This window comes from Rissa tridactyla, chromosome 13, assembly GCF_028500815.1.
Source record: "Rissa tridactyla isolate bRisTri1 chromosome 13, bRisTri1.patW.cur.20221130, whole genome shotgun sequence".
Taxonomy (NCBI): Eukaryota; Metazoa; Chordata; class Aves; order Charadriiformes; family Laridae; genus Rissa; species Rissa tridactyla.
In genome coordinates, this window is record NC_071478.1 from 1,392,318 (window position 1) to 1,418,559 (window position 26,242).

The following is a 26,242-nucleotide window of genomic DNA, read 5'->3' on the forward strand; positions in this document are numbered from 1 at the left end:
GGGCGGCGCCGACAGCCGGTGGGGATGGATGCAGCCCGCCGCCAGCCAGCGGCACTCTCCTCCCTCAGCGGCGGAGGCGGGGAGGGCAGCGAGCTCCGCTCCCCACAGCGGCCGCTCAAGCAAAGCGCCCCTGGGCCTCTCCCCGCCGTGCGGGCGGTGGGAAGGGCTCGGGGCACCCTCCCCAGGCGCTGCGGCCGTCAGGAGGAGAGGCAGCCCGCCTCCCGCGGGGAAATGCGGAGGCGCGACCGCTGCCAGTCCCGAGTCCAGCGGGCGCCCCATACCTGAAAGGGCTCGCACCGTACGGCACAGCCCCGACGCGCCCAGGAGACGCTCCCGCCTCCGCCACAGCGCCGCCATGCTGTACGGCAGAGGGCCTCCGCGCCCAGCCAGGACCCCTGCGAGGTGGCCGAGTAGCGCCTGAGCGGAGGGCGGCGACGTCGGGTGGGTGAGGGCGGCGGGGTCCCGTGAGGGCGGGGGGCGGTGGGGACGCAGAGCTGAGGGGAGCCAGCTGCCGCCCGCCCGGAGCTCCGTCTTCTGGAGCCACTGCGGAGCCGCCAGAGGCTTTTTGAGAAGGCGGGCGCGGACTGCGGCGTTAGAGAAACGCGTTTGCGTTAAAATCCGACGTTTGGAAGGGAAAAATCCCCACACCTGGCTTGACTGGCTTATCCCTTCCCTCCCCCCCCCAGATGCTGCTGCAAAAGGGGTTCAGGGAAGGCCTTTTGGGTAAGAAGAGAAACATGACAAGTGTCCAGAACCTTCACCGATATTCAGAACTGCACTATTTCCCCTCACATCCCTTTGTAACAGACAGGTGGGAGGTCGCAGCCCCTTCTGAAGCTGCAGCACTCAGGCAGAAAGTTAAAAACCTCTGAGAAGGTGGTTTGAGTAAAGCCTCTCCCTCCCACGAGGTGTTACGCATGATGTTGTTTTGGCTTCCTGTGGCGTGTTCAGCATTGAGAGCAGGCGCTGGGGCCTCAGGTCCGAGAGAAGAGGGTTCTCAGCCACGACGGCGGGGCAGGCCTGTGCTCCACAGGTCAGTGAGCTCGAGCAGCACAACCAGCTGTGACACGGGGTTTAGCTGTGGTGGTACCCATACCTGCGCAGGAGGACCTGCCGGAGCACCTCCCATGCTTCGCCGCCTGCAGCAGCATCTCCTGTCCCTGTGCCACATGGCGGCTGTCGATTAAACAAGGGCGATGCTGCTGATCTACTTTGGGCGAGAGTTGTGAGAGTTATTAGTGCTTGTAATGTACTCTGGCAGCCTGAGGTGAAAGGCCTCAAAGTTGACATTGATCAAAACGGTACCGCAGGGAACAAGGTCTTTCTCATTCAGAAGTGCTGGCTGTTGGCCTTTACTGAAGCACAGCAGTGACCCTCCCTGCTGCTGTACGAGTGAGTCGTATGTGATAAATACCACCATAGCCAAATCAGAGTTTGGGACAAAGAATCACCCGCTTTTTCCTGGGGAAAGGGAGCTGGCGACAAAAACAGTGAGGCAGTCATGGTTCAGCTGTCTCCGGAGAAGGGCCTGGCTCACAAGGGGGCAGCATCCAACCGTTTCGTTTCAGAAACCATCGATCACCCGGTCCACAGTTAAGAGGAGAAATGGCAGGAAATTAAAATACTCAAAGTTTTGTAGAACTAACATCACCTCCAGGGTAGGTCTCATTATTTTTTTCACTTCATTAATGTTTGAAAATAAAAGAAACTGGAATTGCTATGACTTTAGTGATAAAAAAAGCAACCCCCTTCTCTGTTGCCTCCTGCAGCACTAATCAATAAATCACTAAAAACACTTTTACCCACTGCAGCAGCAGGAGAAAGGCATAACTAGAGCGCACTGAGAAGCCTCACACATATTCAGATACTAATCTTTTATGCTTTTCAGGTACATGCATGCAAAGTTGTTGTAGCTGTTCATTTTAGCCACTATCCTGAATTGAATCAGGCAGTGTTGAGCATGTGCTCTTCACACAGCATTTAGTTCAGACACGTAGGATCAAGGGTAGAATTAAATCTCCCCAAGCACAAAACAAATTTATGTGAAGAAATGTCCCTGCAGCATTATGGTATTTTGCTAATAAGGAAAGGCCTTAAATGTAGCAAAGCTGTTGATAGAAAACATTACCTTTAAACAGCACCTACAGTGGCAATTTAGGAAAGAACTGATGATAAATTTGGAGTAATGCTTCTAAACTCTTTTAAGGATAGGATCTTGGCCAAGTAGCCCTTGTAACAGCCACGTTGTACACCAGCATTACAGATTGCTTTCATTATTTTAGAGCTCAGAGTCTAAGTGAACCACAGCCTATGCAGCAGTGATGAGATTGTAGCTTCTTTTAGATGATTGTGTTCCTAAACGCATCAGCACACACCCTCCCTTGGCATCCTTCTGAAGTCACCTGTGAGCCAGGACTATCCGTAGCTGCTGCTGTGCCACTGGCAGACCGTGTGAAGCTGGGGTGTCACCATCCCTCGGGCTCTATCTCACGGCTAATGACAAAGCCCTGTGCAGTTCCGCAGGCTAAGGCTTTCCCATTGGGACCGCCATCTTCAGAAGAAAGCACAAAGCCTGTTTAACGCCACTCTGCATGTTCTTGCACGTTCTCACAAGCTTGATCATGGAGACCGACTGAGGCAGATATCAGCAGTGAGGAGCAGGTTTTGCCCATGGTCACAGTACCAGTAAAAGCAGTAGCCGCTGGTATTCGCTGTGGTCAGCACTGAGCAGGTGTGTCTGTGCCACACTTCAAAAATCCTTCTCAGGGACCAGAGACACATCCTGGTTATCAGGTGTGGTTTCTAATGTGTCTTTGCCTCATCTCCTATAACTTCCTACTGTCTTATTTTAATTCTTCTGTGGTTAGCATTAAGCTGATCAGAATAATTAGTGATACACATTTTTTTACATATATGTAATACATATCTTTATTTCTTTTAAGAAAGCAAGCATTAAGCCCCTTAGTGGCAAATACATTCTAGTATCAGGAAGCATTTACACGAAGCATTGTGTTTCTGCAATGAAAGCATATTTTTTCAAAACTTGGGATTAAAAAAAAACTTCATACAAGATAACTATCAGATTTAACATCATATTTCCACAGGATTTTGTCAGTTGTAACTAGTCATATTTAAAGTCATAAATTAACTTAATACGTTAGATGTGGTTTGGTTTATTTCCAGGGGGAGATGTTTATTCAATATACTGTAAACAGTGTGGTATTAAAAGGGCAAAGGAAACACCACTGTAATACATTTCAGAAATGTATATAAATCCATTCAACAAAGATAGGGGTTTTGTAAGGCATGAATTGGTTCTGTTAATGGGCAGACTTTCTCCTTTTGAATTTATTGTAAGGACAGCTTGGAATCCTGTGCTTTTTTTCCTTCATACGAAATACCTTTTGGTACATTTATCAATGGCTTACTTAAATTCTTCCTCATGAAAACAACGAGGACCAAACACCTTTTCTACTTAACATTTTAGAATTTTTGAATTTTCAAACACATCTTCATGTCTTTCCTGTCTTTCAGGCACGGTTTGCTTTCTGTCTTACGTTCCCATCTTAGCAACCTGGCAGGCTTGGGAAAGAAGAGAAGTGTCAGGTAGATACCATCTTTGGAAGTCATCACATTGTTTCTCTTTTAGTGGGTGGGGTAGAAAATGGATTATACCAGAGGTTCCCTTTTGTGGCACGACGTAATTAATAATTTACAGGAGTGTCAGTGAACTGTACAGGATCACTGGTTGAACTAAGAGGTCTCTGCATGAGGTAGGACTTTTTGTTTTCTTACCATCTCTCTTGTGATTGATTGTACTCTTATGTTTTTTTCTTGTTCCTCTGCTAGTGTATAGCATGGTGTCCTTAGCATTGTGGAGGAAGGAGGAGGGAAAGAAAAAGCCTGTGGAAGGAAGACATGGTAAATGGTGAATACAAAAGTGGAAACAGTGACATAGTCCCTGGCAACTGAGAGCCATATCCCAAAGCTGCCAAAAGACAGAATAAATGGTAGCAGGGGAGGGGTGGTTACCGATCCTTAGACTTTTTTCAAAGCAAGGTAAAGCCTTCTCATGATTCAAATTGCTAAATATATGGATAGTATTTTAATGTGGGGGTTATGCTGACAAGTGAGGACCCTTGTTCAAAGACACAGATCCGGGGAAACGAAGTATTTTTACCACTTTTATTTCAAGCTTCTTAACCGACTTCTGTAGCAAGAATTTTCCAATATTACTTTTTGTTGGGTATTGCTTTACATTGTCATGAAGGAATCTGTGGCTCTTTGCTGACAATCAAACTCTGCTGTATTTTTCTGCGTGTTTCATATTTGCTTTTTGAAGCTTTGATAAATCAAGCTTTAGGAGAGTTAAATGTCAAACTGATAAGGGAAGAAAATGACTAATTTTGGTTCATGAGATTAAGGTGGTGATCAGATTTCCCTGTGAAGTCTATAAAGCTTACCACATTTTGTTAAGATGGGACAAATATATCCCATTAGCTAGTATTTTTTTTGGTGTAAGGTCTGTAAATGTATCAAAACCAACTGTATTGAGAAAGCTAAGGAAAGTACACACATCGCAGAATTACTCTAAATCAGGTCATAATTTAAATTATATTTAAAAATGTAATTCTAAAAGAAAATCAACCATTCCACTATTTGCCAAGGACGTCTTGTTACAATGAATACATCCTTCAGCTAACAGTGTTTCCTCTGCTGGAAACATTTGTGCATAGGTTCATAAACAAACAAAAAATATTTAACATTTCAGATTTATTGCTATTGCTCCCTTTGTTTGCTTATTTTTGTTTTCAGAAATTTGTCTGAGAGTAGGACTTGTTCAGAATTTAATCTATGCCATTTTATTCCTTCCTTCCTTAACATAGAATCTTCTGTACGTAGTTTGTCCTAAACAACTAAGTGATTGCAAGTGAGGGAAAAAACCAGCAGAAACAGATGACACTCCAAGCACCACAAGTTCTTGACTTCATTCAAATACTTCAACATATATTACCAAAACAGTGAGGGAGAAAAGACAGGAATATGTTAGACTTAACTGAGCTTCAAAGTTTTCATGAGAAGTTATAAAATCTTCGAAAGCAGTAAGTTTTTTTCATTCTACATGATAACCTTTTAAGATGCATAGTAAACCCAAAATAGTCTAACTGCTTGTATAATTTGTTAGAGTACAACTTTGCTGGCCATCTTTCTTCTCTTTTAGCTGTTTCCTATTTTAGATATCTCCAGGCAGCTTCCTGATTCATACATGAGTGGTGCTTCCTTTCTCAAAATTCCTCTTTTGCATGTTTCTCAGCAAGAAAAACTAATTTGACTGTTGAAAACAGCAAATTCACATAAAAGAAAATCCCTCCTGCTATTCTGAAAATGCAAGCTCAAAAGAATTTTCTTCCACTCAGTGTTTCACATGATCTGTGGGGTTTATGATAATGTGCTAGCTCTCCCGTCTCCCTTTGTTTAGGCTTTTACAAACCAGTCTTTGGCCAGGATTATTAGAAGAAGGGAATGTCATTTGTTGTTATGCCAGGCATGGATTTACTGGGAAAGCTTTAGCTCCGTGCTATGCACAGCAAGTGGGGACAGCACTGCCATGTTGCATCATGCGATTGCAGCTGGGTAGCCTCCATGAGAGCCTGGGAGCTCTGAACACGAGCAAGTCTACTCAGGTTTGTGCAGACAGATCTGAGCTCGGCTCTGTCAACTGTCAGAACAGGTCAGTCTGAACTAGTCAGTTGTTCTGACCTGTTGCAGTTCATGTGGTGCTGCTCCCAAGCAAAGACATCCTGGGTTTACATCTTCCCATAGATGTGCCCTGCGAATGAAGTATCCTGGTGTTTTGCAATACCAAATCCATCTTTTAAGATCTTGTCCTGACATTAAAATTGCATTACACCAACACTTTTATAGCTCTCCACAGTTCTCTAACCTGGATGTATTAATACGAAGGTAAATTTTTACTATGTAGACAAGGATAAGTCATGTGAATAGCATATAAATTTATGCACTCTGGAGTTTGTTTCCTTGTTACTATGTTAGTAAAAGCTCACAAAAATATCCATACCTATATAGGCCCTCTCTTGGGAAACAGCTAAATGAAAGAAAATAAGCCAATGTCTAACAGCCTACCAAAGAAACTTCTCTTAGAGAAAAAATTATCCTGTAATAACGTACAAGATTTCAGATTTCTATTAACTTGGAAGCAACTTATGGACATTATCAAACAGTTTGAGTGGTGTAAATAACTGAACCTCTGGCTTTATCTAATTTGTCGTTTTGCCATTCACCATCTTTACTTACGTAAAGAGGTATCTAGACAACAGAAAGGGTTACTTTGCAGGCATAGCCTTTATCATACAAGTAAACAGTTGTGGGCAGGCAGAAGCAAGTTTGCTCCTCCCATGCTTCTAGCCTGAAGAATATGATTCAGCTCAAAGTTAGAAGTCCTTTAGAAGTGTTGTCATGGGACACCACTCAATCTGGTAAAGCTTGGCACTAATTTATGCTGCTAAGCAGAAGCTGGGCTGATACCACCCACCAGTTCACAACTAGCTATAGTTAACTGCAAGGACGTCTCCAAAGAATGGCTGTATACTTACACAACCAGGTCAGTGCATAGATAAGTTGTACTGTTTTAAGCTCTTTTCTCCACAGCCCAGCCGTAAAAGAAATTCTCAGTTACTTTTAACTGTGGGTGGCGTCAGGGATCGTGCAGACATGATCTATCATGGTTTCACAACCAGCTTTTGACCAGACAGGAAATTACTGTCAGTGAAGCTGGAGTGCAGAATCGCTTATTTCTTTCTTTGCCCTGCCTGATGTCTGGATTATAAGAAAATATTTATTGAGCTAAAGCTCTGTTATACATGGAAGGGGATACTTCACAGTTATTCTGTATTGACATTGGGTACTCTGCTATATTGCAGGGTCTTAGTTATGTTTTGTTTAGAGTTACTAAACCCACTTTGATCTTCACATACCTCTTTTTCCCACAATTCTTATTCAATTCATTCACTTAACATTTTTTATTTTTCTCTTGTCATACTCTCAGGTAGTTCCTAATTCTTCCAAGGACCTTCCCCCTCTTGTGACAAAGCCTGTTTTCAGTTCTTCAGCTCCTGTTTCTGCCACATTTGATACAAACCCTTTCTTTGAATCTTTGTTGGTTTTGGTTTTTCTTATTATTTTCTTTTATGGTGCAATTTAATTGCAGCTTGATTATATTGTTTCCACCTCAAAGGAAACCATATAGACAGTCAAGCCAAGAACAAGGTTTATTAGAATAAACCTCTTCGTTTACCTTAGAGCTGTTCACAGCAGAGTGTTTTTCCAACTAGAAGCTACAGAAATTCAAGTGTACTATTTATAATTTATTGATTGCACCTCCTGTAGTTACTGTTAAGCAATTTGTTATACATACTTCCCCTCCCTCCAGCAGCACTCTATATTTAACCCACATGCCTAGGTCTTGTTTCTACGACTTTTGCACTGGCTGTGGCATGCCACGTCTGAGCTGAAAAAAGAACTAAATCCCTTGGGCCAAATTCATTCCGGGAGTTCTTGATTGAACACAGTGCATTTACACTGAGCACAGATTTGGCTCATACCTGACTTTGTCAGCATTCACTGTGCTGTAACTAAGTAACAAGAACACTGTCATTAGGGGACAGATGAATAGCTTTCTCTGAGGTTATTAGAGCACTGAGCACCTTTAAGGAGTGCAGAAATCTGTGAAAGGAGGAGTTGGGGAAAAGGACGCTGCTCCTTTTAGAGCCTGTGTAACAGAACTGATAAGCTATTCCTGTGATGTGATCAAATGTGACTGAATACTGCAGGCTCTTGGACTCTTATTCTATAAAATCCACACCAGAGCAGCACAGGAAAAGATCGGAGGGAACAGCTTCTGCTGTACTGAGAAAGGTACATATTTATGTTTTCTTATTTCTCAGACTTGACATGATTTGTTATCTTAGATAATGTCACTATTTTAAACAGTGGTGAATATGAAAGAAGCGGGTGTTTTCCATGTTCTGACTGGTACTCATTGTCAGGAAGCCAGTCCGTGGGCAGCAACAGCTTTCACAGAGAAAGAGTAGGACATATTTGTGTGTAATGCATTTGTACTGTATTGTAAACCTTGACAGTTGAAAGAAGCGAGATGAGATAACCCTGACTAAATTGAAAATGTAATTTATGGCTATAAGTATGCTGGAATTTAGTACTCATTTGTATTCAAGAAAAAGCTGCGTGCAAGTCAAGTTTCAGTTCAGTCATATTTGACTGAATAGCTGCTTTTATAAATGTGTTGCTGCAGCTGTATTTTATGGGGGTTTTCATTCTCAAGAGCGAGTTCTGCTACAGCAAAATGTCTGTGAAGAACAGACAAAAAGCTAGTACTTTTGCTTGCTACCCCTGTTGCTGCTTATAGAGTATCTTTCTAATGCCCTTTACAGACATTCTTTATCTTCTGTCCTTTAAAAACAAACATATTTACTAATACTGTCAACCACATGTCATATCGATAATCTCCATAAACAACCTTCACTTCATCTCTGCACTTAAGCTTACTTTTTCCTGCTTACTCAGCCATGGACTTCTCTAACAAAGCCCTCAGGTTCAGAATCTCATGCATCTGCATAGTATTGCAGTATTTAAATGCAAAAGAAAAACGTCCTGATTTACAGCTTTAGTTTGCATCAGTGGGAAAAGAGTTTAACCACATTAACACTGCAAACAATTTACTTGTCACTCAAGTTTAGCCATATTTATTAGCAGCCTGCAGCTGGTATCAGGTTTATCCCTGCCAGTCCCACACTGTTGTCTTTCAGCATTCCTTCAGGATCACTGGAATTAGAACTGACTGGGAATTTTCTGAAAAAACATAACTTTGGCAGCAGGCATTGAAACCAGATCTTAATGTGTGAGGCCATTGTACCAGTTTTGCTAAAACTCTCTCAGGAGAGATTTCTCAGAAAGCAATTTCTAGCTAAAGTAAGAGTCACTCTGTGCTCACCCACTCCAGCCACTTTTCCAAGGAGGGCACTCACGCAGGATTTGAGCCCAAGGTCTTGTGCCCTGCTCTGTCTCAAGCTGCCTCTTCCCATGCGGTGCTTTGGTTACCCGCTGTGCTGTGGTGGATCCCACCTTGCTTGGCCTGTTAGAGCTGTTCATTTCCAGAGAAATAAGCTGTCATTTCAGCAGCGATTTCCTCCCTGCTCCCTCACGTCCCTCAGTGGGTGTCCTCACTACCAAGTTTCAGTCACGCACTCCCCTGGCCTGAGGAGCAGCTTGTGGAGGGCAGAAAGCTGTGCTGGGGGAGAGACAGGTTTACGCTAGATTAGCTGATCGCCTTGGAAGCAGGGCAGGAGCACACACTGGGGATTTGGGACACTGAGGATTCAGCCCTTGATCTTTGTGACATAAAGAGAGAATGTGAAATAAGGCTGTCACAGGTGATTATGCTGAGGACAGCTAGCCATTTTGGTCTTTCCTCTTCCAGCCCTTTCTCCCTGCCTCCATCTGGGTCAAAATCATTCAATAAGGAGCCTGTTTTACCCCCTGGGGAATATGAAAATCTTGGTTGAGAAAAGTTTTTACAGACCAGCTCCTAGTGTGCCAACAGGGCAGAGCACTTTCTGCTCTGCCTCGCAGGTGGGATTTGTACAATTCAGCTACGCTATGCCAACCACTGGCTCAAACACTTGTACAAATATTACAAATGCATCTAGAGTTCTGGAGTGTGTATAAGGACTATCAGAAACAAATGCTTCCTAGGGGTACCTGACAGGATCTTATTCCTGAAAAACTGTCTGCTCAAGGCCCAGTGAAGTGCATTTCTGATCCTTGAAGAATTCTCTCACCCCAAACTCTGGCTTTAATCATGCAGTGTGTTCCCTAGGTCAGTCTGGATCAGAAGACTACAGATCCATGCAGACCTGCTTGTTGGATGGAGAAGAGGCCCCTCTGCGTGGCCAGTTTATTCTGAACCCCACTCTTCTTTAGGGGGCACACAACCGTTATACAGGCTTTTTCCTTTGGGTGATAGCACTGAATACCACTTAGACCATGGCTACTGTGAAGGGAGTTTTAAGTGGGTAGCAATTATCCTAATTGAAAGCTATCTTGGGAGAATGGATTTAAACACCCTTATGCAGCTTAATTGATGGGGCTCCCTGGTAGGCAATAGGCACTTTTCTGTTCTTTTCCTTCCAGTCAATAAGAAGAAACCCATATTTGTTTCCTTTCAACCTGAGAAGAGGGAAAAAGAAAAGACAAAAGGCCTTTGCATTTATAGAAGTCTGAATTTTTGTAGTCATGGTAGTGAAGCTAAATTGTAGTAATTTGAAAAAACCTAGGAAGAAGGAAATTTAGATTTCATGCAAGAAATATTTAGTGAAAAATTATATTCAGTCTGTTCAGCTTGTTTTTGTGATGTCAGTGGAAAATCTGAATGCCAAACTACCGGACTAAGTTTCCACTGAAATACAAGCTATTCACATTTGGCAATACGCTGATCGTTCTTCACAGTGTTGCACTCATTTGAAAATACATAAACAATAACAAAAGAATAGTAAGTAAAAAGATAATTTTTTGACCTTTAAAAGTACTAAAATATGAAGCTGTTGAATTGCGTTGCCTACAGCAACAGGATACAATATGTTTGGCAGAAGTTAGTTTAGACTTTCTGACCAAAACACTCTGCCTTTCTTGTGCTCAGGGAAAAGATCAAGAAAAGCAAAATGCCACAAAACAGAGATTACCTCATTCAAGACAGCATAGGACAGAGTCAGGAGCTCCAGTCCCAGCCAGGGCACAGCAGAGATCTCCTCTGCCCTACTACAGGGCAAAAGACATTGTTAAAATATGTGTAGAAATGTGCCGAGTCTTACGTATTATTTTCACAATGCTTTGCAAACAGCTAATACATCCCTACTAATACGCAAATCCTCTGTATACTGTAATGCATGAGATGATACTTAAAGGCATAATTTCAGCAGAAGCTTTTAAAAAGTTTGAACTTAAACCTTTTTAACCCTTTTCTAAAAATAGGGTGTACACCTCCCTCCTTCACACAGGTGCATGTATGGGAGGGCTTAATCTGTTAATATGTATGGCCTTTGTAAAAAACCCCTAGAAAATTGTTTGCGTTATAACATTCTTCTCTCTGCAGACTTAGCAGAAGTGTCTCTGCAATAAGTTAGGCCCTGTTGTCCCCGGGCACTCTACGATTGTAGACCATTTCTATTATCCTCAATACCATCAGACCGATGGAGAGATTCTTTGGGGAAAAAACATTGCATGGTATAAATTTACTAAGCACTCCCCATTCACCAGGTTATGTGAGCTAATAAAGTTTAAATTAGATTCTAAACCCTTTAGCATCAGAATGCTAAAGTACTGTCTGGATGCTTGGAGATTTGCAATAAACTCTTAAACAACCAACCAGTACTTGGCAGTTAGATTAAATGCATGAAAAGTTATAGCAAGATTGGATGTAACATCATCTTTCCTCAAAGGCCTGATTTGTCAGCAGGCTGAAATCACTTAAGGAAAGTGTTTGAAGCACTGTTTGTCTTCACATTTTCCCTGTTGTTCATAAACTCAATAATGTCACATAGGTGTTTGCTGTCTTGGTATCCCAAAACCGATCTCTTTAGTTAACGCAGATAAAATCACTTTGCCTTTCCTCAGGTGTTATCCATATATCCATATATCCATAGCAGGGACTTTTCTGACAGAGTTTAATTCAGCTTTACAATACCTTGAAAGTTACAGAGATAGCAGTAACTTTTAACTTACTCTTGTGGCAACGAAGATGTAGGTAAGACAGCCCACCCAAGATCAGATCAGAAAGCTATTGCCAAAATAACACTCAAACCAAGGTCTCCTGACTCAGAATCCCAAAGCTTACTCTCATTCCAGTCCTGGGGAATAGCAGTCTAATGTACCTGCTGTCTTTGTGGAAGAGATTTTTTGTGATTATGTTTAGGACTTCAGTACAAAGCAAAGCAGAATCAGTTTACCCAAGCTAAAATTGTAATGAGAGGTTCTGTAATTAGGATCATAAGGATTCATCTTGATTAGAAAAATGTTCTATCCAACAGTTTTCAACGTCCCAAGTATTTTAATACCTGTCATCTCTTATTTTTGCATCTGTAGGAAATGAGGTCTCGTTAATTACTCATAATGTAATGAACTAAGCTTCAGAATAGTTAAATAATCAAATTTGACACTTTTAAAATCCACTAAGTGTGAAACTCACTAAGACATACGTCCTTATTAAGACTCAGAGCATTTAAATGTACTTACTTTCAATCTGTTTATTTTTCTTCTCAGTATCAGTTTTTAGCATAGGGAGGTTGTTTTGGACCCTGAGAGAGAAACAGTAGCAATCAGTAGTTTAGATCAAATCTCCAGATACCTTCCTGTAACAGTGTTATGAAAACATCGTACAGTTTTTATAAAACACTGAGAAAAATCTCAATTTGAATTCATCTGGTTACTCAGAGTTACCTTAAAAACTGATGCTACCAATTGGTCTAATCCTTATTTTTTCACTTCAGGGCATTCTAAGACCAATCATTTTTTAACAGTACTTTGAAAAATTTACCAGAAGGACTGATAAATAGCATCACTGAAAGATCCTTATTATGACCTTTGGTGAAATGGATGGAGTCACCTGTACAAGAATAAAGAGCAGGATGTATTGTTTTGTGCTCCATCACACGGGCATTTCTAAGTTTATAGAAAAACTGGAGATCATATAATAGTAAGGGGGTAGTGAATCCCCTAACTTATCAACTATTGCCATAATAATAGATCCCTAAGCGTGAGACAGTCTCTTGAGGCTTCTTTTATAGCCACTGGAATGACTTAGACATTTTATCTTCGATGGCATGTAAGTTGGGGCGGCAGATTCGCACAGCTTGTGTTTGCTTCTCTCTTTGAAAGTGTCTTTTTAAATCTCTGTAAGCTGAAACAGAGGGACTCCCATTTAAATGCTGATTGTTTGATTATCATTTGCATCAGGGGAAAACTGCTGAACTGCATTATCGAGTTATGATTTGGTCTTATGAAACCTGCCAAAATGAGTAAGATTAGATGCATAAGAAAATAACCCAGTTCTTTAGAAAGCCTCATCAGTAGTTTGACAGGTTTGGGCATGAAATTTTAATATGTTTTCTTTTAAACTCTGTCTTCTCAAAAACAGATTTAGTGATATGTGTTATTCATTCCTTTCCATGATGTTATCCCTCTGGTTTTCTGTTTATTCCCTTGCTCAGTTTTTCATTTTGCCTACTATTTTCCACTTCGAATTTTAGCTTTCAAAGAGAAGGCTCACTTTATCATGGTGTTTCTAATGCACGGAAGAGGTTGCAGTGCTAACCTGCGTATTTGGAACCTCAGTACAAGCACTAAATAATAAAAGCGACTGCCTTGTAATAAGTGGTTATGGGAAACTTGACTATGTGCGAGTTTAGTTTTATTGCATACTTAATGAATCTCATGAATCCACATTAAAGTTAAAATTACAGTTGCATTTTCTAAAGCTGTCATGACTGTCTCTTAGGTAGTGGTAGTTTTAAATTGGTTGAATTACTCACTTAATTTTCATATCAAATATTTTCCAGCTAAGATTATGCAAGCGATTACCTATTTTGGTACAGATTTTTTTCGCTGCTCTGGGTGCACGACCATCACCGATGCATCTTGCTCTTGGAAGGCTGCTTTTACAGTCTATTGCTACCACTAAATTTATTTTCACATCTAAGACGACAAAAATTAAGAGGGACAAACTTTAAAAAAGAAACTGTGTTAAAAAAAAAAAAGGAAAAGAAAACAAAGGAAACAAGATATGTCCATTTTGCTCCTTTTAAAAGTTACCTTCTCTGGAAAGTGTTTCTTCAGGATAATTGCCTCCTAAAGGAGCTCTGCAGAGAACAACCCATACTGCCAGTTTATGAAGGCACTGGGGTTTTACCCAGCAATAATAATAATAAAAAAACTCAATAATTGAAAAAAACATTCCTTGGTACAGCAGAAACAAGTGAACCTCTCTAGGAACGGAAAAAAGCAGCATGTACTATATAGGTTGTTGCTACCTGTGAACAGGCTCTAGGGATCTGTGGAGGCCGGCGGGCTCTGCTGATACGTACGGTGGTGTTCGTGTGGGACTCCAAACGCAGGGACTGAACTGAGGCACTGTAAGAAATGGATCCCTCTGAGCACTTGATCATAGGAATGGCCAAGTTGAATTGCTTCCTCGCTTAAGTTTTAGATCTAAGACCATCCACAAATCACACACATTTGAGCTTACATTTATAGCTTTTTTTGTCTTGACAAATATGTTACACAAAATGTGTAAACAAATGAGTGCCAACAGCCACTCACCAGTCTAGATCCAAAGAGACACAAAGAGAAATACAGGTCAGTATTTTGCCTTCAGAGGGGACTCTCGGGTGAACTTGAAGCAATAAGATTTCATAGCTGAAGATCCGAAATTTGTTTCCCAGGTGGCCCATCAGAACTATCAGTTGTTGCCCTTCTAGCCAAGCTAAAGGGCTGTCAGCCTGCTCAAACTTTTGCATAAGGAATGTCTAGAAGAGATAGAAGGCTGTAGCTATCTGCGTGGTTCAGAAGCATACCCCACTTGACACCTTTTTGTCAAGCCAGTTGCATCTCGGTATCAGGATGTCACATGCGGTACCTGCCGTGGGTGGCAGCAGCCTAAATACAATCTATGCCTTTGAAAAGACAGGGCATGTACATCTCAAACAAGGCATCTTTGTCTGCATGAAGTGTATTCTTTAAAAACAAAAAAAGTCTTTAGAAAGATACTGCTGTCCAAGTAAGGATGAGGTTGAAGTATTTGTTTGTTTGAGATCAACAGAGGTTATTAAAAATGAGCAGGTCTAATCCGAGTGCTTTTCTCTGCTCTGGCTAACTGAGACACATTAAGAAATAGTATTTCACAGGCTGCAGACAATAAAGAAGCTGTTGTTCTTTAATATATGGGCTTTTGAGCATGTGATGTCTTGTAATTTTCATGTATAAAGCCTGTAGTAGCATGGGAAAATAAGACAATGGAAATCTGGTTTGCTGACATACCCTTCCATGCCTGGGAAGCAATGCAAAAATGGAGGGGTGGGATTTTACCATTAAGCAGGTCCTTTTTGTTAAGGTATACAAAAGAAGTCCTCACAGTCTGTTCCCTGTCCGAAAAAAGAAGTCTCAGCATTCCTGCAGGACAGGGAGTGGGGCTGAGTTAGCCTACAGATGCTATCTTGCCCTGTTTTGAGAAATCTCACCAAATGGTCTCATATCTATACTGAGCTTTATCGCTCAGGAGGAAAGCTGCTTCCTCAGAAAATACACCACCTGGTTCATCCTGCAGCTATCATCTTGTCTTGCTGTCAACAGATCTTAGAAGGGCAGCACCAAACACGCTGGCAGATTCTCATAGTGCCAAAGCAACAGGCTGTGGCAAGTTGTACTCAGAGGATGCCAAATTATCTATTGTTACCAGAGGATTATGTCTGGCAGTAGTCTGAAATAATTCTGAATGCCAACAGTCTTCAGTTCTAGAGGGACCTGAACGTGTGCCACCAAGTCACTGGTATGCAGGGCTCACACAGTTTCCTTGTCCAGAGGCAGGAAGGTTCGATACCTGCTGGCATCACTAAATGGTTTCTGGGCTCCATCCATTCATTGCAGTTCAGAATAATTGTCTCTCAACTATGTCAGTAATCCAAATCCATCGACAACAACCGTACAATCAACTAAGCCATGCAAGCCAAGTGAAGACAAGCCAAGTGAGTACAGAGAGATATTTTTCTGTTGAACTAACAATATTTTCATAGCCCAACCCGAGTTCTTAGTGGTCAGATAACATGGAACATCTTCGTGTAGAAGAACTAGAAAGAACAGAATTCCCATTGTGCAGGACAGTTGGTCCTGATCAGTAGAACTATTAGTGCACAGAAGGGAAGAAGAAAAATTGACATCCAGGCCTTTATGATCCTGTTGAGGTAAAGAAGCAAGTTCTTATTATCTAGGAAACCAAATTCAGAAAGTGCAAGAAGCAAAATTTTCATGTGCTAATGATGCTGGCGAGCCCTGAAAGGAAATGTCTCAGGTCAGACTTTGCAAGGAAGGCATTAAAGGTAAGTATTAACATCAGTGACTACTTAAAAGCAAAAGAAACTGACTTTTAACTCCTCCAAACAAATCACACTTACTGTGCAACTAAGATAAGTGGATGGGTGAACAAGCATCGGCTGTACTGTAGGTTGAGCATATCTCCATGGAAACTCAGTCATCTTCTGAACTCAAAATGTGTTCTGCATGATGATTCAAAATTTAAAGCAGTGGGATAGATTTTTCCCATGTGTAATGTGTATTTGCCAAGTCCCACCACAGAATGGAGGTCTGACAACCCATAAAATTTAGGATTTTCCTGGAACAGTTTTCGGGGAAAAAAATAAAAAAGGGAAGCAAGAATAGGTAGGAAGAAATGTGTGGGAATATTTGGCTTATCATATAGCCTCTTTACCTCTGGTCTTGGGCAACCTAGGCAAAATTTTTGAGGATGTTGTAGCTCCTGTTGGAGCAATGGTTTTGCTGAGCTCTAGGTAGGTGTAACATTAATACAAGTGCAGGTGGAAGCTGTTGCTGTTTTCAGCAAGCTGGAAGTGAAAGAGACTTGATAGAAAGAATCAGAGGTTAGAAAGGGCTAAGTGTCATGTTCTTTAAAATAACAGTTTAAAAAACGGTGCAACCCAAGCCAGCCTGCTGAGGTTAAGAAATTGGTTCTGAATCCTTTAGATCTGTGTTCAAATGCCTAAACGGACTTAAAGAACAAATGAACTTGGCATTTGTTTGTCCATATACTAACTGGAGCACCTTCCAGCCTGTGCTCTCCTCCTGGCGTGCAGCTGTCAGCACCCGCTCGTGGGAAGCAGAGGTGGAAAAATGGAGGTGTTACAAACTACATCATCAGAGCCGAGGCGTGTTTTGGGTTGTACCAGAGGAGCTTCACAGGCAGAGAATCCTCAGGCAAATCACAACCCTTAGTTAGGCACCTTCTCAAGGGCTAAATCAATTCCTTAATTTTAAGAATCCTTTCTTTATCAGATCTTTTGTGTTGTGACTCCTGCATGGAAGTAAACGCGCTTTCCTGTATACTGGCTTGTCTGAAATCCATCTGAGTAAATGGCTTTGCTCGGATTTATTGCTTGAGCTGTACAGGGTGATATACGTCCCATCTGCTGAGCTTTACGTTCAGATGGCCTAAACTCAGAGACAAACAGGAGCACATAGCACCCATGCTGCACACACACAGGCACCTGCAGCTATGGCACTGAATTTCAAGGGGGCAGTAGGCGCAATCCTATCAGATAATTTGAGCCGGCCTATCAGAAGTACAAGGTGCCCTTTTGTTACATCTCTTCAATTTCATGAGCTGAGCTCTTCTCCAATTCAGGGATTCAGCTTTATGTTTTTATAACCACTGAGAAAACATCCCTACTTTATAAAAGAACATGTGTCTTCTGTTCTCAAAAGTATCAGATTGATGGCTCGTGTCAAGGGTTTTATAAGCAGGAAAAAGGCTTCTGAATCCTGTAAACCATTCCACCTGGGTATCTGGGCTGCGGGCACTGAAAGGAAGGCAGCAGGTTGAGTCCTGCTGAAACATCAAGCTCAGCTCCTCTGCAGGGCACGCGAGGCAGTAACTGAGGTCCTGCAGACTGATTTGAAACAGAAAGTTACCTAACAGTGCCCAGTTTCTGCCGATACTGTGCTGAAAATTAAAGGGTGAGGCGTTCCATATTTTTCCTTAGCAAGGCCAGCTTAGAAGTTTCCCATTGCTCAAAAACTAGGAGTGCAGGATCACATGCAGGCTCTAATTTAAGATTTTAAATTGTTTGAAAGATGGTTAGAACAGCTTTGATGCTGAGAGGCTCCTTGTGCAGTGGCACGCTTGGAGCCAGCACTGAGCAGCTGTGTGGGGGAAGGGACCAGAGCATTAAATAAAGCTACTTGTTGACTGCCTGTAAAATTGGCTTCTAAAGGGAGCGCCACAGAGCACCATCCATTACTAAGTGACAGAGAGTCATTTCCAGCTACTCTGGAAAATGTCATAATTAAACCCTGTGTGTTCCTGTTCAGTGTGATTGGTTGTGGGTTATTCATCTTAGTATTTATAAAAAGGATAGCACTCTCCCGTGCCACCTTAACCCTGGGCTGTTTTTCTCTTTCCTTCCAGATGCTGGAGAGCTCTTCAGTCCTTTTGTTCATTGTCTTCGCCCTGCTTTTCATTTTGCTGCTCTTTCTGGTGCTCATCAGGAAAAACGGCAGTGCTGCCCTTATCTGGAATGAAATAATCCGGGAGAAAATAACCAATTTCATCATGAATCAGAGCAAAGAACAGAGGATTTTAAATTTTGTGCTGCAGAATGCAGTCCGAGGAGACCCCTGTAGTGTGCTGGACACTATAGATAAGTACTGCTCCCAGAAAGAGTGGGCCATGAATGTGGGCGATGAGAAAGGTAACTGCAGCAGCGATCAGCACTTGAGAGAGATTTCAAGACTAGCACAGCACAGGACATCTTATTGTATTCAAATGGGAACTTCCATCTGCTGAAAACTAACCCACAACAGCCTTGTGGTCAGCAGAGGCATTCTGTAAATAGTAATGCATGTTTGTGCAGATGTCTTTGAGGAGGGATATCCAGTGAGTAATTCGGGAAGTCACAGGACCAAATCTGGGTTTGTATCTTGTGTCCACTGGAAGCGTGTAAGCAGGGGGTGACAATTTATGGGAAGAATCTAGGGCTGCGTTATACCTCAGCTCCTATATAGGGTGGCCTTAAGGCACAATTCATTATGTTAAGTACTTTCAGATCCTTAAGTGAAAGACAACAAATTGAAAAAAAGAAAGAGCGTTTTAAACTATATGAATTTTGTATATGCAAGCATAAGTTCAAAGTTACTGTTGAAGGGAGAAATCCTACCCATGTCATACACAAAAGCAGCTATCGGACACAGTTGCTCTTTAGCAAGTAAATCATCTTGTTCTTGCCTCCTAAAAGAAAATACATGGACAAAACATTTTTTCTTGGCTGCAAGAAAGTGACAATCTTTTAAAAAAACTGTAATGGCAAAATATTAACATGTTCCCTTATGAATTAGACACTAAAGTACCTCTTGCTGGGAAATTGCAGGGGTAATTTGCTTAGTCTGGGATTAACATAGATAATGAAATACAACTGTAAGCATTGTAATAAAAATGCTTCTCTGTCATGGATACATTTTGTGAAACTGGCTCCTCCGCGTACCAAGCTGGGGTGCTCAGGGCAACAGAACAGTAGGTGGTGGCTGAGTAGGAGTTCTTAAAGCTCTAAACTTTGATCATTCGGGATTATATTCTTAAAAATTTCACTCTAGTTTTGCTCTGACAAGATGACCTTTCCTCAGATATGAACCATCAAAGTTAATGCATCTTTAGTTCCTAAGATTTTGAGAGTGACCACACCATCTCAAGATGCAAGCATCCTAGCATCATCATCACTCTACTCATAAACAAGCGACATCCAGGAAAATGTCACGTAATGAAATGTATATGTACATTGAAAAATTCCACAGCAGCTCAGAGTAAAATCCCTTCAAATACTTTTTCAGATTAGTGTTCTAGTTTCTAGCCATACAAGTAAGAAGAGACAGTTTTCTCACAAATAAATCCCTTCAGAAGGACTGTCACTTCTTTTTGGGAACTTTTGTTGTTGCTAACAAATGACTAATGTTTTCCATCCCACAAATTCATCTAGTGAATCCAAATATTTTGCAACTTTATCACTAGACTTTTCTCTTTCCCTTTAAAAAAAACGTATTTAGGGTGAGAAATTTTGTATCAGACTACTGCATATAACATTTGCAACAAACATGAGCACTCAGAATTCAGGTGTTACACATTTCACAAATATGACCAGTTTCTGCAATAAGTTCTTGGAAAAAAAACACTGCATTTTTCCCTTTTAACACTATAAATATTTTAGTTAATTCAGGCACTTCTTTACTTGGAAATGTTTATATTGTGAAACTAAGTAAAATTTTTTTTTAGTTGAAACTTTGCATTTTGAAACTTAGAGTGTCCATGATCAACTTGATCACATGTAAGCACATTTGCAAAGGAAGCAGTATATAATTTGATATCAACTCTTAGTTTTTGAATGTCCTGAGCAACCAAGTACACGGACTTCGTAAGTTCCTTGTCACTAACTTGCTCTTCTGTACGTGAACCAGTTTGATTTTGTCAAAAGTTAACCTGCTTCTGTTTTATTCAGGTTTAATTCTAGACAAGACAGTGGAAGAGGTCCAGCCATCGGTTGCACTGGAGCTGGGAACATACTGCGGCTACTCAGCAGTTCGGATTGCTCGGCTACTGAAGGCAGGAGCTCGTCTTCTCACTGTGGAGTTCAACCCAGAATTTGCTGCTATAGCTAAACAGATCATTGAGTTTGCTGGAGTACAAGATAAGGTAAATATCATTTGTCTCTGGTCGGTGTGAGGAAGCAATAGATGGAGAGTGAGACTTTATCCATAGAAACAATAATAGGTTTAAATTTGTTACTTACTTGTCAAGCAAGTATGACACCCTAAGCATTTGGGAACACGCAGAGTTAACCATCAGGTTTGATAGCAGGGAAAATCTACCAGTGTCCATGCATAGGACCAAGGTCATCTGCTCTTTTGTATATACAGCCAAGTGAGCTGTATTTGTTGGCATCAGTCAGGGGTCCAAGTACAATGCAGACCCGGCTGAGAGTCAGGGTAGAGTTTGAGGCTTGTCAAGATGTTTGCGTGACCAAAACAATCAGGGCTGTTCTCCAGAGTTCTTTACTATGTGAGTCAGGATGAAGATTCAGAGAGGCAAGACCAGAAACCATCATATACACCCGTATCTCCTTAACATTTTGAAAGCATTTAGACTTCATCTTCCAGTTTGGCCTCTTCACTGTTCACTGGTTAGTACAGCAGACAGGCCATTTGGTGAGAGCTATTTTCAAAACCTATAGCGACTGTAAGAATAATGCAGGCCAGGAGGGAGGCTCTGGAGTCAGTTATTTCACTTATTACAGTCACAGGACATCAGCACACACAGTCCTTTTCATAACATTAGTAGCCACTATTGCAAAACTGGTTAGATTTACTGCCAGTATTGAACTGCAAGCCTGCACCGCAGATTCCTCCTCCTGATAATCAGAAGCCTTTCTATGATTTCTGTCTGACATTTGTTCATAGACATTTTGTATTCTTTTTTTTCTTGCACTCACACTACTTACTAATTTAACTAGCTCCATCCCTGTCCTCTCACAGCAGTACAGCTGAGGACCTTACTATGTTACCTCCCAAAAGCTGGTCCAGAATATTAATTTTCTCTATATAAACTAAAAGGTTCGAATCAGTGTCAAGATTGAGTACAACAGAAAACCGAACCATAGCCTAATCTGTTACAAAAGCTCCCAAGAAGCAGTTGTGCTATGTGCAATAGACTTCAGATGAGATGTACTTACCCAAATCTAGTTGGTCACAATATATATACATGTAAATTTTTTGTGCAATCTCAGGTGTTGTGACACTCTGTACAGTTGGTTGAGAGGCAGGTATTTCCAGTCTATTATCCACCTCAGCCCGAGGCAGACATCTACAGCAGGTCAGAGGATTCATGCCCGAGCAGTGCCAGTCTATTCGACTAGACAACTCACTTCAATGTAGATGATAAAACTAGAGGAAATAAATCCCACCATGAGATCTTCTAATGCATTTCTTAACTTTTCAAACAGAACCTGAAGTACTAGTGACATGTAAAATTGCATTTTCCTATCTGATTTAATCTCCTGATCAGCTGTGAGTCATAAGCTAGACGGATTTCCTTACTGCTTTTTTCTCCCACTCACAGTATATGGTGCTTGCTTAGCAAATCAGTGTGCAGCAGCTTCTTTCAGTTTAACAATGCTTATGCCAATAAACTTGTGAGGAAGATGTAATAGCTTCTGTCCTGCCTCCTCCCTCTACTGGCCATACCAGTTTTACATACTGCAGCCTCCCGCTTTATTCTAAACTAACCTGTTCTCTATATTTTTTGCTTCTCTTGGACTACAAGATTCAACTGAGATGCAACAAAAAGAGTAATAAAAAGTACTGTTTTCAATAGGAGATTCCCATGTTTTCAGTAAAGAATCACATTATCCAAACGAAAAAACAGGTCACTTTTCTGCTATTATTAAAAAAAACCCAAACAACCCAAACCACCCAAACCCATATTTTGGAACATAACTGAGTTTATTTGTCAAAGAAAAAAGTACACTTGATCTAACTCTATGAAATAATTCAACTGACACAATAATGAACTATAAACATGATCGCTGATGTCTGGCCACAATTTAAAATGAGCTAGAGGCGTGTGCTTTTTAATAATGGTTCACAATTCATCAGGTGGATTTGCATTTCAGGTAAAACTCCTGGAAGGCCCCTCAGAGGAAATTATTCCCCAGCTGAAGAAAAAATATGAAGTGGATACTCTGGATTTTGTCTTCCTGGACCACTGGAAAGACAGATACACACCAGACACCATCCTGATTCAGGTCAGCTTGCACAATTCCAGTCTTAAAAGAAAAGTAGCAAAGGCCTTGATGTCTGTGAGGCCTTTATTCTTCACGGAGGACCTCATCCTCTGTAAAATGAAGGATGGCAGCCAAAATAGCAGCCTTACAAGAAAAGAGGATTTGGGGGACAGGATTCCAAACTTTTGTCAGGGACAAATGCTGCCACTGCATAGCTCAGGACTCCGCAAATACTGTTGAACTATTTTGTTTCCTGAACAAATGGGTCTGCAGTAGAAATCCCAGCTGGAGGATTGCATGGTCTGGGTCTTACGCTCCCGAGAAGGAGTATCTGCATGGTCACTAACCAGAACACTTGACCCAAAAACATCCTTATCCTGGGAGCAGGTAAGACCTAGGACCTGCATATCCCTGCTCCACCTCTAATTTCATCAGTACCCTTTTTTTTTTGCCTGGGTCTGTGGTGCCAGCAGAGCCTTTTGATGAAATAGTATTTTGGTAGCACAGCTGGGTATCATCTTTCTGGATGGGAAGTTATTTTTAAGTGTTAAATAACTGAGATTCAAAACATCTGTATCTATCATTGCAATACATACAGATACTCTCCTAGCTTTGGAGCTGCAGACTGATAACATTTTCTACAACTGCCTAACTATTTGTGTGGAAGTGTCATTTTTCAATTATTTTCTTCACAAATGAATCCACTTTTTTTGAGGCTGCCCCTTACATTCAGAACCTGTCAACTAGTTCCTGACCCCTGCTTGAGGACTGCATTGTACTCTTATCCGGGCTCCTCAGTTTTTTAATTCCAGAGCTGCCCTCCAGATAGCTGTTTGAAAAGGAACTTTTTGGGGGGTTATGAACAGCCAGCATTGAATTTACACAGCGGTAGCTGAAGAAAATGTTCCCTCCCTACAGTTATTTTGTACCCAGAGAATGTTTTCTTTTGAACGAGCTGTGTAAGGATGACTGAGCTCTTTCCACTGGGAAAAGCTAACGCATCCTTATCAGAACTTAACCTCCCCAACACAGCCAAAACAAACAGGTAGCTTAGTCCCATTGTAGCGGTGAGTCTGATGCAACTGTGACACAAAATTGCTTTGCTTTAAACCCCCCCCCAAACTTATGAAATTAAGAGGAGAAAGATGAAGAAAAGATCCCTACATTTTCTCAGATGTTACAAACCTTCTAACATGCAATTTTGGCATGTAGTGCAATATGAATAGTGAATATGAAATATGAATATAAAATACTCAGATGAAATAGATCTTGAAAGTGGCCCAGAGAGCATTCCTTTTCGTGCACTTCCAGAAAAGCCTGACACAAAGAGCATCTGAAGTCCTGATGACTGGTTGAAAATACCACGTTGTCACTTGTAGGCTTCTATAAGCTGCACAAGAGACCAGAGGATGTTTGCCATGCCTCTAAAATTGTTTCTACTGCGCTGACTGGTTCAGTCACCAGGGGCAAAACCAGTAAGCTGAACAGCCTCTGCAGCACACTCATCAACAGGACTTCTCTAATAGACTATGCGCGACAAAACCCACCCCATGTTTTGGCTTCAGCTGCTGCCTGTAACCACAGGATAACAACCAGCCTGATTAACTACAGACTTTCTGTTTTAACACAGCTGGTAAATTCAGATAAGCAACTTCTACTAGACAAAAATACCAGTAAAAATTAGGTTTTTAGGTTTGCTGAGGATAAACATTGCACTTGAAGTGAATATTGCAAGTTTAGTTATGCCTTGTGGAAATGTGTCAATGATCTCCATTGTGCACAAACCCTGCTTCATGCCCAGCTCCTGAGCAAAGCGGCAGAAAGTTGTACAAGATGAAAGGAAAACAAGTGCAGAAAATGTCTTTAATTCATTTAGTGGTTTTGGAGTTTGACTGAGACTGGCCAAAGCAGACTGGTACACGCCAGTCTCTCAGGTGACCTTAAGAGCTACTACAACTTTTTAATGCCATATTAAAAAGGTTTTCAAACTTTAGGCATGAGAGCCAAAACAAAATCATCTTACTAACCACGTAGACTTCGATATAATCTGAGCAGCAAACTGCACACCTCCACTGCGCTTGATTTGCTATTTCAGAACCTGAACGACCCAACGTGTTAACAGAAAAAGTCAGCATGTTAAACATGACCACAAAGGACTGGAGAGTTATTCAGCTTCTCCCATGTCTTTTCTTCCCCCCAAACCCATAGTACAATGGGCTTTTGGATGCAGGCACTGGAGTACACGGTTAACATGAAAGCACATTACATTCAAGCCAATGTCTGCTTAACAGCCACCATGAAGCAATTTCTCTTCTTTCTAGGAATGCAACTTGCTGAGGAAGGGCTCGGTTCTTCTGGCTGACAATATCATCGTCCCAGGAGCTCCAGAATTCCTTAACTATATCCGCAAGAACCCCCGCTTCCAGTGCACTAACTACCCATCTCACCTGGAATACATGAAAGTGAAGGATGCTATGGAAAAGGCTGTGTTTTTGGGATAGAGAGTGCCATTAATACTCAACCTTTGTTTCAAATTATGTAAATGCAACTGCACAAGTTAACTTGTCCATGCTTTAAATTTTGGGTTTTTGTATTTTGCAGCCTGTAATTACAGCAAGTGCTAGTGGAGAACATTTTAGACCGGGTGGAAAGCAAGATCAGGAGCAAGTAGGGTAACTGCTCAAAGGTCTGTTCCATTGTTTCACGTAATTTGGCAAACCCAAGGTGATGCATGTTGCCTTGCCTTAACATCGAACAACACAGTCTGTTATTTTGAGACCAAACTCAAACAAACACAGTTTGGGCTTAGGGTCGGACGGAGAAGGTAACTTCTGAAGATTTGTGTCCCCAAGCTAATCTGATTAATTGTTATCAAGAGTGGCAAAAAGCACGCATGCTGCAAGAAAAGACCATTTCAGGACCCCTGATTTTGCTAAACTACTAGCATGCCACTTAGTGCAGTGAAGGTTCCTATCGTGATATCAGATACATTTTTGCACAGTTACTGCAAAAGTTAATCATCTCTATGCTAGAGAAAAGGGTATGCACTGAAAGAAGACCAACCCATGCAACGACGAGAAAATAAAACAGAACTTTGCAGAAGACAAACAAATAAAATTATAATCTGCCCACGCAGAGGTAGGGAAAACTGATGTAGTAAATAGATTAAAACAAACACAGTAACAGACAGATAACAAAAGGAGCAAGATCTTTCCAAAAGAACACCAAAACTAGATAATATCAGAGACCTTGAGAAAATGCTGTTTATCCCCTCTTATTTACTTAGCCCTTCATTACATTGTGTATACATAGTACGTGCTTTTTAGGGGCAGGGCAAACTGCTTACTCTAATATGTGCTGTGTATGTTGAAGATGCTGTATAAAAATAAAGACCAGAGAGAATGGGATTTACCAGGTGGGTCCTGCACACCCTGGTTAACCTCAGTGCTGTTAACACCACGTGAATTGTGAGGGCTGTCATTGAGAAGATACAAAGCCAAATCTGACGTCTCTAACTCACTTGAACAATGCAAAAATCCACCAGCATTTCCTGGCATGTCCTGCTGTGATTATATAACGAGGCAACGGCTACATTTATGAGTTAA

General features: G+C 41.4%; 2 protein-coding genes and 1 long non-coding RNA gene across 10 annotated transcripts in view; 1 reads left to right on the forward strand and 2 right to left on the reverse strand.

Moving 5' to 3' along the window:
• Window positions 1-375, reverse strand: part of TXNRD2 (thioredoxin reductase 2) — a 36,564-nt gene extending 36,189 nt beyond the window's left edge. For all 3 annotated transcript variants that reach the window (XM_054219517.1, XM_054219516.1, XM_054219514.1), the window contains exon 1: window positions 282-375. In XM_054219517.1, the coding sequence (XP_054075492.1) occupies window positions 282-357 (76 nt within the window). In that variant the 5' untranslated portion in view covers window positions 358-375. The remainder of the gene's footprint in view (window positions 1-281) is intronic.
• On the forward strand, window positions 302-26,096 carry COMT (catechol-O-methyltransferase). 4 transcript variants are annotated; one of them, XM_054219520.1, is made up of 5 exons: window positions 302-441; window positions 18,281-18,563; window positions 20,358-20,551; window positions 22,527-22,658; window positions 24,959-26,096. In XM_054219520.1, exons 2-5 carry the CDS (start codon window positions 18,281-18,283, stop codon window positions 25,136-25,138), a joined length of 789 nt encoding a protein of 262 aa, XP_054075495.1. In that variant the 5' UTR covers window positions 302-441; the 3' UTR covers window positions 25,139-26,096. The 4 variants fall into 4 exon arrangements, with proteins under 4 accessions (XP_054075495.1, XP_054075496.1, XP_054075493.1 ...); XM_054219521.1 differs by lacking the exon at window positions 302-441 and adding an exon at window positions 3,744-3,773; XM_054219518.1 differs by lacking the exon at window positions 302-441 and adding an exon at window positions 6,433-6,622.
• On the reverse strand, window positions 2,951-18,353 carry LOC128917028 (uncharacterized). Of its 3 annotated transcripts, XR_008469143.1 has the most exons (6): window positions 13,669-18,353; window positions 12,325-12,386; window positions 10,776-10,851; window positions 9,029-9,325; window positions 3,796-3,903; window positions 2,951-3,582 (listed from the first exon to the last, which is right to left on the reverse strand). It is a non-coding gene; the product is annotated as an uncharacterized LOC128917028 (long non-coding RNA). The 3 variants fall into 3 exon arrangements; XR_008469144.1 differs by lacking the exon at window positions 10,776-10,851; XR_008469142.1 differs by lacking the exons at window positions 9,029-9,325; window positions 10,776-10,851; window positions 12,325-12,386; window positions 13,669-18,353 and adding an exon at window positions 6,615-7,337.
• Window positions 26,097-26,242: the final 146 nt, after the last annotated feature.